This window comes from Mandrillus leucophaeus, unplaced genomic scaffold (genome assembly GCF_000951045.1).
Source record: "Mandrillus leucophaeus isolate KB7577 unplaced genomic scaffold, Mleu.le_1.0 Scaffold34, whole genome shotgun sequence".
Lineage (NCBI taxonomy): Eukaryota > Metazoa > Chordata > Mammalia > Primates > Cercopithecidae > Mandrillus > Mandrillus leucophaeus.
The window spans coordinates 5,955,106-5,966,374 of record NW_012103587.1 but is presented as its reverse complement, the minus strand read 5'-3'; the positions used below and the strand labels follow the sequence as shown (position 1 = coordinate 5,966,374).

General features: G+C 50.3%; 1 protein-coding gene across 1 annotated transcript in view; it reads left to right on the top strand.

The window, feature by feature from the left end:
- SLC15A4 (solute carrier family 15 (oligopeptide transporter), member 4) overlaps positions 1-5,715 on the top strand; it is a 68,755-nt gene extending 63,040 nt beyond the window's left edge. Inside the window, exon 9 of the mRNA XM_011988895.1 lies at positions 4,558-5,715. Within this exon, the coding sequence (XP_011844285.1) occupies positions 4,558-4,718 (161 nt within the window). The 3' untranslated portion in view covers positions 4,719-5,715. The remainder of the gene's footprint in view (positions 1-4,557) is intronic.
- Positions 5,716-11,269: the final 5,554 nt, after the last annotated feature.

Sequence of the window (11,269 nt, the reverse complement as noted above, 5' to 3'; positions counted from 1 at the left end):
AAAAAAAAAAAAAAAAAAAAATCATGTGGCATTTGCTCTGGTCTGGTAGTACTTAACCACTTGTAGGTTACAAATCCCCTTGAGAATCTGATGAACGTTTAGGGACTTTTCTGCAGAAACTGCAGAATTCCCAGAGTCCTTCCACGAGTGTAGGCCTGTGGAGTCCTAATGTAAGGCCCAGAACTCCAAGCCACCAATGTCCCCTGGATACTTGTCACCGATGTTTTCTGGCTGTGGGTGCCACCTCCATGGCCAGCTCAGGGCTGCTTGCTCTGAAGAAGGCAAGTGGATTTGGGGCTGGCATTTCATTCTCGCCTTCTCCTGAAGATGAACAGCCCGGGGAGTAAGATCCCCTTGTGGTACATGGGACAGACAGACTTCAAAGAAAGACCAAGTCCATAGCTCCGAAGACGAAGATTCTGGTTCTTGGTTTGTGTTTTATCTTTACATGTGTCATAAAGGATTGGCTGGTCATTCTCGTTGCTTTCTAGTCATTTAATCCTCATTCTTACTTTAATTTCACATCTCATAGTTGACCTTTCATTCATCATTTCTGTCTGACAGGTTGGTTGTGGATTTCCTGCATTGGTGCACTCAGGACGAGTGTGCTGGGGGTGGGCCAGGATCTGTCTGTTGTTTTCAAGAACGGAAAGTGTTCCATGAAGGAGGCGTGTTTGCCAGCAGCCCCCAGGCTGTGCCCCTCGGCTGCATGGCAGCCTCCTTGGTTCACACCAGTAAGGAGAGTTGGAGCTCATCTGTCGAGCAGCCCTTGGCGTCCTGGGTGGAGAAATAAAGGCTGTGACGTGGGAAATCCACAGGAAGCCCACTCCTCAGAGAGCGTTCTCCCTGAATTTGTGTGGCCTTGGAAGGAGCAGCAGCTCTCAGGCCAGGTTCCGGGGGTGTCTGTGCCACCCTTATCCTGGGCCCTGCCTCGGCATCTCGTGACTGGCACAGGAAATAGCTTTCTGTAAAGTCACAGGACTGTGAAGGGAGAGTCCCCAGAGTTTTGTTACATTGGTTTTTTCTTGCCTGCCTCCCAGCAGGCTCCTTTTATTAGTGTTATTTAAGCTGGGGAGAACGTGCATACCATAGTAAAGGTCTCTAATCTTAAGCGCAGCTTGCTGTGTTTGCAGCCTGGATCTCAGTGGAGGCCCTTTTGGAAGCCCTCCTTGCATCTCTCCTTAGTTTACGGCCCCCCACAGAAGGTAAACCTGTGCTGTTCCAGCATTGGCCCCCACAGGTTACCCTGGCCTGTCCTGTGCTGGACTGTGGCTGTCTCCTTTCACTTAGCACTTCCATCTGTGAGTGTCTCCCCTGTACTTCTGAGTATCGCTCCTTCGTATGAGCGGTCACGAGGCGTTTATCCATGCCGCTGTCGGTGGGTGCCCAGATGCTGGCAGTGTGGGGCTGTTGTGAATACCTGTCCTGCCTGTGAGCCTGCGGGACAGATGTGCTCGTTCCCCGAGGGCCCAAGAGTCTGTCTTGTCAAATGTCAAAACCCCAGTGTTTGCCGTCTTCCTATGTAATTATCCTTCTGTCTGTGAAGACGCCCAGGAATGCACGGGAGGTTTTCTCCCAGGCGACTTAGGCATTTCCGAATACCCTGTGTAACGCCACCCTAAGACAGACTCTGACGAGGCGTGGTGTGTGTCTGCCGGCGGGCTCGGACCGCACCTCCGCTCCTGCAGGACAGCGCAGCCTTCAGTTCACGTGGCCTGCCAGCTTTAGCTTGGGAAGTTTTCCGTGACTGGTACATTTGAGGAGACTCGTGTTTCAAAATAGGCACATAAAATGATGTCATTGATACTTTGATGACAACCTCGTCTCAGTAGCGTCAAAGGCCAGTGTTGGGACAGCAGTGACAGCTAGTGCCAGCCTCCAGGAAGCTGGGGCTTTCATCTCCATTGAGTGCCCAGGACAGGGCCTGGTAAGTCGCAAGGACTGAATGAATATTGTAAAACATCTGTTGAAAAAAAATTAAGGTTTAGTCTGGTAGAATTCAGGATATTAGCAGCTCTCTTTCTAAATCTACTAGTAGACACAGGAAGTTGTTATCTTCTTTAATCGGTGTGAATGAGCATTCTTTAAAAATGTGTGAGATCTTACCATACAGATGTGTGGGGTTTTTTTTTTCGAGATGGAGTTTCACTTTTGTTGCCCGGGCTGGAGTGCAGTGGCATGATCTTGGCTCGCTGCAGCCTTTCACCTCCCAGGTTCAAGCGATGATTCTCCGCCCTCAGCCTCCCAGGTAGCTGAGATTGCAGGTGCCAGCCACCACGCCCAGCTAATTTTTTGTATTTTTAGTAGAGACGGGGTTTCATCATGTTGGCCAGGCTGGTCTTGAATTCCTGACCTGAGTTGATCCACCCACCTGGACCTCCCAAAGTGCTGGGATTATAGTCATAAGCCACTGCGCCCGGCCCTGACGCATATTATATTGTGTTTATTTGGTAAATGCACTGTTGAACATGCGATATATGTTCAGATAGAAAAAGGAAGTGCCAGAATAACCTAACTTTAAAAAGATCTTCAGAAGAAAGGAAGTCTCACTTTTTAAAATAAACAAATGAGAAAGTGTTTTTGAAGAGGAGCAGAAAATGGAGCGACTCGATTCCAAAGCACTCGCTTCCCTCGTGATGTTGCCGGCCACAGGCACCTGTGACCTTGTGCGGAAACATGCAGCAGTGCTTTCCAGCCAGTGGCAGGTGATGTACGTGGAACGGAGACAGAGGGACGGCCATGGTGGCAGGAGCAGCCGTGGTGGAGAGCACAGGGCGACACTCGGCTTGGCCTGGACGTGTCCTGGATGATCAGTCATGATGAGCTAATGTCCTGCCGTTTTCTGCACACATGTCGTTCCCATGTCTCCACATTGAGTGGTGATGTTAGCCGGTGCTGGCCAAACTCTGTTCTCTGATGGAGAGATGCCAGTTTGCAGAATGGACAGTTCCAGACCTCTGTGAAAGGGGGATTATGACTGTAGTGCCTGGTGCTGGCACCCTCACCGTGTCCAGGCTCCTTCTCGAGTGCCGATTTCTGAAACGCTGCTCCTTTTACCGATGAGGAAACTGAGCACAGAGATCTCAGAGGCCGGATTCAAGCCTTATCACTTGAGCTGCATGGCCCATGGCCTTAGCCTCTGCACTGTCCAGCCTGCTTGGGATGCAAACGTTGCATGTAAAATGCCTCCATGGTGCCTGGGACTGGGTTGGGTATTCAGTGTACGCTAACTCTTTTTTTTTTTTTCCCAGATGAATTTTATTTTATTTTATTTTATTTTATTTTTTTGAGACGGAGTCTCACTCTGTCACCCAGGTTGGAGTGCAGTGGCGCGATCTCGGCTCACCGCAAGCTCCGCCTCCCGGGTTTACGCCATCCTCCTGCCTCAGCCTCCCGAGTAGCTGGGACTACAGGCGCCCGCCACCACGCCCGGCTAGTTTTTTTTTTTTGTATTTTAGTAGAGACGGGGTTTCACTGTGTTAGCCAGGATGGTCTCGATCTCCTGACCTCGTGATCCGCCCATCTCGGCCTCCCAAAGTGCTGGGATTACAGGCGTGAGCCACCGCGCCCGGCCCTAACTCTTTGTATTAAAGTATGCGGAGGTATCTGCTTGTGTCAGGTTGAGGATGCTAAAACCTGAACATGTTTAAGACGTTCAAAAACCAGCTTATCTCATCCTTTGACACATTGCCCAGCTGCTGGCCCTGGTGGGTTGGGTGTGTGGTTTCCCATCAGTGACCCATGCAGTGAATCCGGAGTTCACGATGTTCAGGCTGTGTCATAGTGTGATCTGTGGTGCTACAAAGCGCACAGGTTCTGTAGCCAAGTTAGAAAGATGTTCACCTTGGGATTCGACAAGGAGATAGGTGCTCTTTTGTTACCTTCATGTCTGCCTGCCTCAACAATACAGTTCCAGGCCAATCATAACTATAATTGGAGGAAGTTCCCTTGAAGTAGTTGAAGGGAGGAACACTGCCTGAGAAAAGGCAGGAAGGAAATAACACCAGACCGGCTAACACTTGTTTCTGGTGGCGAGAACACAGGAAGGTAATTTTTTTACTTTGCCCAGGTGTTCTGGTGTGGGGGGTTAGCGGTCACAGGAGGCTGGGTTGGAAGGTGTCTCCTTGCTCCTGATTTGCAGCGTTGTCACGTGGCCTTAGGCACACTCTGCATTGACACTGTCCCCTTCACTACCGCATGTGTCTCTGCAGGCCACGCAGGGATTTTCCTGAGTGCTGGGGAGCTACCTTTCCTCTAGTTTTCTCAGGGAACCTCCTCCTTTTACCTTACAAAAGAGAGGATGGGCTGCTAGGGGCAGGTGGGGGGCTGAAGAGAGCCCACCTCTGGAGCCCCCGTTGGAGATGTATCTAACTTCAGGGAGCTTCTCCAGTGGTTTTGAAAGCAAGATACTTGTGTATTTTGGACTACAGAGAAAACATTTGTTTCTTTTTTTATGACTCCAGTTAAACCTTAGTAGGAACCAGATTGAATAGTAAAGTCTTGAAAAATACCTGTAGCAGTGCAGCTTACCTGCCGCTTTCCTTTTGTTTTCTCCAGGTAATATTAATGGCTGCTATTTGAACTATTACTTTTTTCTTCTGGCTGCTATTCAAGGAGCTACCCTCCTGCTTTTCCTCATTATTTCTGTGAAATATGACCATCATCGAGACCATCAGCGATCAAGAGCCAATGGCATGCCCACTGGTGGGAGGGCCTGACCTTCCTGAGGCCATGTGCGGTTTCTGAGGCTGACATGTTAATAACTGACGGGTGCACTGAGAACAGGCAAGACTTTAAATTCCCATAAAACTCTGCCTTCACTGAAACTTGCATGTTGCCTGGATTGATTTCTTCTTTCCTTCTATCCAAAGGAGCTAGGTAAGTGCCTTACTGCAGCGTGTCTCCTGGCACGCTGGGCCCTCCGGGAGGAGAGCTGCAGATTTCGAGTATGTCACTTGTCATTCAGGGTCTCTGTGAATCCTCTAGCTGGGTTCCCTTTTTGACAAAAACCCACAAATGGAGACTGCAAAGTCTTGGGAAACTACACGTTAGTCGGCATCCCAGTTTCTTAAACAAATGTATCACCTGCTTCCCATAGCCATGCGATCTCACCGTAAAAAAAAAATTAATAAACTGCTACTTATACTGAGGAAAGTGAGGATTTTTTTTTTTTTTTTTTAAAGATAAAAGCATGGTCAGATGCTGCAAGGATTTTACATAAATGCCATATTTATGGTTTCCTTCCTAAGAACAATCTTGCTCTTGCCATGTTCTTTGATTTAGGCTGGTAGTAAACACATTTCATCTGCTGCTTCAAAAAGTACTTACTTTTTAAACCATCAACATTACTTTTCTTTCTTAAGGCAAGGCATGCATAAGAGTCATTTGAGACCATGTGTCCCATCTCAAGCCACAGAGCAACTCACAGGGTATTTCCCACCTTTCCTAGTCAGTGCTTATGTATAGCTTTATTTTGGTACGATTGGGACTAAAGACCGATCATGGTTGTATGTAAGGAAAACATTCTTCTAAACAGAAATAGTGTAATGAAAAATAATTGAAAGTGTTAAATGTGAACTTGAGCTGTTTGGTCACATTTTTGTACTATTATTGTACATGTATCTGGGGCTTCTACGTTTGTTAATAATTTTTCTGTATTTGTTGCTGTATTTTTGGCATAACTTTATTATAAAAAGCATCTCAGATTCGAAATCCGTGAGCTGGTTCTTTGCGTGGTTCGTCCTCGGTCGCTGTTGGTGTGGCGTGTGCTCACGGGTGTCGTGAGGATTCCTCCCCGCTGCATGGAAGGCACAGACAGAGCTTCCCGAGTCGGGAACTGAGGGGAGGGTGGGGAAGGGCGCTGCTGCACAGCCCTGGGATGCTCCGGGGCGTCTGCTGATTCTGCAGCCTCCTCTGCATTGAGGGATAGTTTCAGCATTTGGAGAAGACAAAAAACAAACCAAAAAACCCTCACGTTGTTGTTCATTGTGTAATACAGAAAAATATAAGGAAATTTCAACCAATTGAGGTAGAATAGAGTGAAGACAGATGACACTGATGGTATCACTGCATCTCAGAGGGGCCGGAGGTGTGAGCCCAGGTTAAAAACAAGTGGGGCAGGTTTTGAAAAGCCTGTGCTAGGAAGGATACCACTTTCCAGAGACAGAATTCATGTCTTCAGGATATATCAAATGTAAAAGTAACCCATGGTGTCAAACGGATTTTCTTCATGAGGCCTTTGCACGAAGGGGAAAGGCAGGTGGCGCTGGGAGAACTCTCGGACTCTTCCTCCTGTGCGTTGTGCGTCTGATGCCCCGGGCTGTGTGAACAGCGAGGGAGCCGCCACATCCGTCCGCCTGTCCCGCCAGCTCCCGCTCCTAGCTAGGTGCACCCTTGATGTTACGAGGGAAATTCTCTCCAGAAAGTCAGTTGAAGGGTTGAGAGTCATCAGGGTACCAGCCTGTGATATCGTGATGAGATAAGAAACAGATTTGGTCTGGGCCCTAAATCCCTGGGACAGAACTCCCACAACCCCTGTAGATAGGGCACTAGGAGAAGCCCGCATTTTCATATTTGCTGTTTGACCCCTTGACCCCAGCTCCTGACCTAGAGCTGCTAAGGCCTTTGTAATTTCCTAGGTGATGGGAGCATCTTTTGTTCTAATGAGGCCATCTGTGGTGGCTCATGGACAGCCTCAGGAGGGGGGCTGCTTGCTTGCGGAGTCAGCCTGGTGATAGGAGGTGGGGACTCGTAGCCCTCCCCTCCCCCACCTCCAGGAATTCTTGACTACGTAATGGAGCCTCCATAAAACCCCAGAGGCCTGGGGTTCTGAGAACTTCCTTGTTGCTGAACTCATGGGGGTTCCCCGAGGGTGGCACACCCGGGGGGCTTCCCGGTCCCCTTCCCACACACTTCACCCTGCACAGCTCCACCTGCTGTCCCTCCGTGTCCTCGTCACAGCCTTGATAATAAACAGGCACATGGGAGTACAGTGTTTCCCGAGCTCACAGCCGCTCTGGCAAATCAGCTGAACCCGAAGAGGGAGTCCCTGCTTTGTCGTTGGTCAGAAGCGTAGGTGACAGCCCACTACTTGCGCCTGGCATCTGCTGTGGGGGCAGCCTCGTGGACCTGAGCCCTCAGCCCTGGGATCCTGATGCTGCCTCCAGGTGGGTGGTGGCAGGGCATATTCCAGGACACTCTAGGATGCTGGTGTCCCCCGGAGCATCGTGTGACGCGGGGAAGGAAAGCCTCTTTCCCATCCGGCGTCGGAAGTGTTCTATGAGAGTAAAGCCTGTTCTTTTATCAGACAACTTTTTACGTTTTCATCTGAATTTAGAGAGTAGTTGATGAGGTTCACTCTACAGCATGAAGCAGTAACTGAATAAATAAGCACAAAACATGTGTCTGCCCTGAAGGCTTTGGTGTGTGTGTAACTGGCTTTCATTGGCCTCATGAAGCAAATGTCTTCTCACTCCACGTGAAGATGCTCACTCCGACTTTCTATTCGGGGAAGTTGGTCAGGACAGGGCTTCTCATTTCTCCACGGTGTCACGGGCAGATGTGGAGAAAAAGTTCTTAAGACTGACAGGGACCCACCGGGCCTGTGGTCAGTGACCCCAGGGTGAGACCGACCGCACGTCCTGCCTGAATTTGCTGACGGGCTGTGTAAGTTCAGGGTCCCTGGGGCCGGCCTCGTGCCCCCCACACCCAGGGGCCGAATGATGGAAAGCTGGATGGTAACAAGAAAACTCAGCATTTGCTGGTTTCCAAAGGAGCTAAGCACGCTCAGGTTGTCACAGGGCTGCTTGGAGAGGAAGCCAGCCCAATGCCAGGGACCTTGTTTTTTCTGTTTGACCTAATCCCAAACCAATGTGTCGTGAGAGACATGTCTCGAGACGAGATGAGCAGACACCCCCAGATGTTCAGGGAGTAGGCCTGGTCACAGCCTCCCAGCGGTGAGGACGGCACAGAAACCTGTGTGCTGGTCTCTGCCGGTCTCTATGCCGGGCTGTGTCTCTAGTGCCATCAGAATTCAGCCACAGAATGCATAGGGAGTTGAGGAGGCTGACAGGTAGCACCGCATTTCCCAGAAACGCAGGATGAGCCCCTTGACCTCTAGGGCTTTGATGGTGGGAGTTGAAGTTGGGCAGGTCCATTGCATAACTTCCCTTACCCGTCCCTAACATCTCCCTGTTGCTCAATCAGAGCTTCTGTCAGGGCGGATTGCCTGGGGTCAGGAGTTTGAGACCAGTCTGGCCAACATGGTGAAACCCCGTCTCTACTAAAAATACAAAAAAATAAGCTGGGCATGGTGGTGCATGCCTGTAACCCCAGCTACTCAGGAGGCTGAAGTAGGAAAATCACTTGAACCTGGGAGGCGGAGATTGCTGTGAGCCAAGATCACACCACTGCACTCCAGCCTAGGTGACAGAGGGAGACTCTGTCTAAAAGATAAATAAATAAAAACTATTGGTATATTAATCCTTTTCTGGAACTCTCAAGTCAATCACGAATCCCTTCTTTCAAGCCTAAAGGGCTTCTCCAGACAGATGTCCAAAAGCGGCTCTGCACGTCTGATTGCAGTGATTGGGGTTGGAAAGGATGCATTTGGAGCCACCTGCGGGTAGACACCCGTCGCCTGAGTTTGGGTGAGCTCGGCGAGGGCCTGGATGTTGATGGTGTAGGGACCTGAGGTTCCCAGGCTAAGGAGTTGTCTTGGAAGCCAAGTGAAGGGAGCATTTCCAGAGGATGGGGTGGTCCACACTGTCACAGGTCCTGCCGGCAAGCTGAGCTCTGTGTGGGGTCCTGACAGGTTGCAGACAGCTGGAGGAGAGAGGAGACGCCCTCAAGGGACTCACAGAAAAGAGGAATGCAGGGCAAGGGAGGTTTCCACTTTCAAGAACGGAGAAATGAAAATAAGCTTCTTCCTGAAAGTCTGGCATCGGAGTAAAGTGGCGAATTTTTTTTTTTGTTTTGTTTTTTGAGACGGAGTCTCACTCTGCCGCCCAGGCTGGAGTGCAGTGGCACGATCTTGGCTCAGTGCAACCTCCACCTTCCGGGTTCAAGTGATTCTCCTGCCTCAGCCTCCCTAGTAGCTGGGACTACAGGCACCCGCCACCACCACGCTAGGCTAAGTTTTGTATTTTTAGTAGAGACAGCGTTCATCATGTTGGTGAGGCTGGTCTCAAACTCCTGACATCAGGTGATCCGCCCACACCGGCCTCCCAAAGTGCTGGGATTACAGGCGTGGGCCACTGCACCTCACCCTTTTTTTTTTTTTTTTTTTTGAGACAGAGTTTCGCTCTTGATGCCCAGGCTGGAGTGCAATGGCGAGATCTCGGCTCACTGCAACCTCTGCCTCCCGGGTTCAAGCAATTCTCCTGCCTCAGCCTCCCGAGTAGCTGGGATTACAGGAATGCACCACCACCCTGACTAATTTTGTGTTTTTAGTAGAGACGGGGTTTCTCCATGTTGGTCAGGCTGGTCTTGAACACCCGACCTCAGGTGATCTGCCCGCCGTGGCCTCCCAAAGTGCTAGGATTACAGGCATGAGCCACTGTGCCCAGCTTTTTTTTCTTTTCTTTTTTTGTTTTTTTTGAGACAAGGTCTCGCTTTGCTGCCAGCCATGGCTGGCTGCAGCCTCAGCCTCCTGGGATCAAGCAATCCTCCCACCTCAGCCTCCGGAGCAGCTGGGACTACAGACTCACATCACACCCAATTACTTTTTTATTTTATATTTTGTAGAGTCACTGTCTCGCTCTGTTGCCCAGGTTGGTCTCAAACTCCTGGTCTCAAGTGATACTCCTGCCTCAGCCTCCCAAAACACTGGGATTACAGGCATGAGCCACCGCACCTGGCCAAGCATTTAGTAGAGATGGGGTTTCACCATGCTGGCCAGGCTGGTCTCAAACTCCTGACCTCCAGTGATCCACCCGCCTCGGCCTCCCAAAGTGCTGGGATTGGAGGCGAGAGCCACTGCACCCGGCCATGTGACTATTATTTTTGTAGGAAAGGGCTGGATTCCTGACCTAGCTCGCTGTGTTGGGTGAAGGCTGGGGTTTGGATTTAGTGAGTGGAAGATGAGGTGTAAATGGTGCAGATGCTTTTACTGGCCCCTACACACAGCAGGATCCTGAGCGTGGCAAGAAGATGCCATTCAGGGAGAAGGAAGCCTCCAGGTCCTCACTGTTAGCAGAGTCTAAGGGGGAAACACAGGGGGCTGTGAACTTGCAGGAGAAAAAAGAGGGAGTGGAAAAAGCCATGCATCCGCCACGGCTCTGCAGGACCTAGGGCCAGGCAGGCCCAATCCAGCATGAATGTTGAGGTCATGGGGGCCAGCCTTCCTGTGACATAGCCGCCTCGCAGCATCCATCCTGGTAGAGAAGCAGATGGCTGCTGTACTGGGTTGACTAATACAGTCCCAGCCTTCATGTCCTTCCAGAACCTGTGACCTCATGTGGACAAGGTGTCTTTGTGGATGGAGTCAAGATGGGGCCACACTGGATCAGTGTGGGGCCTAAATCCAATGTGACAGGTGTCCTTGGAGGAAGGGAACTGGGACCTCCTTAGAGGCTGTGATCCTGCCTGTTCCAGTGGCACAGAAACCAACGTTTGCTGCCTGGCAGCCAAATTCCAGGGTGTTGAAGCCACCTGCGTGAAGCCCTGGCATGTTGTCACAGGAGAAGCTCATCATCCATCAAAAATGCCTTCCGCACAAAGCTGGTAAATGCTAAAACTGCTTCCTCCAGGACCGGCCGTGCTAATAGCTTACAAAATCAAACTTTCTTCCTGCAGATCTAGACATGAAGTTTTATTCTTTATATTACTGCACAGATTTACTTCGTGAGTACAGATACGGACATGAACAAGATGACCAGCTTCAGAGAACTGAATTAAGAAGAAAGAAAAGCCCTCCCTGCTCTCAAGTCATCCGAACTCCCCACACAGAGAAAACGGGCCCCAGCAGGCCACCTTATTTCCTTTTCATTTTTGGTCTAGGACTTTAATTTTTCTACATCCCAAACACAAAAGCCGTATGTTCCTGAAGTCAGGAAAACCGCAGTAGCCCATTTATACCCACCAGAAGTTAAACCTGTGCTCTGTGCGTTCGGGCTGGTGAAGCAGCACTCCATGACGCCGCTGTAACCGGAATCCCATCTCCGCCGGGCAGAAGCGCTTCTGGAGAGCTGCTCTTCATGCTCACACTGCAGTTTCACATCCCTCAGGGAAATGGGAAAGAGCCACTCGGAGCTGTCGCTCAGTGATGGGC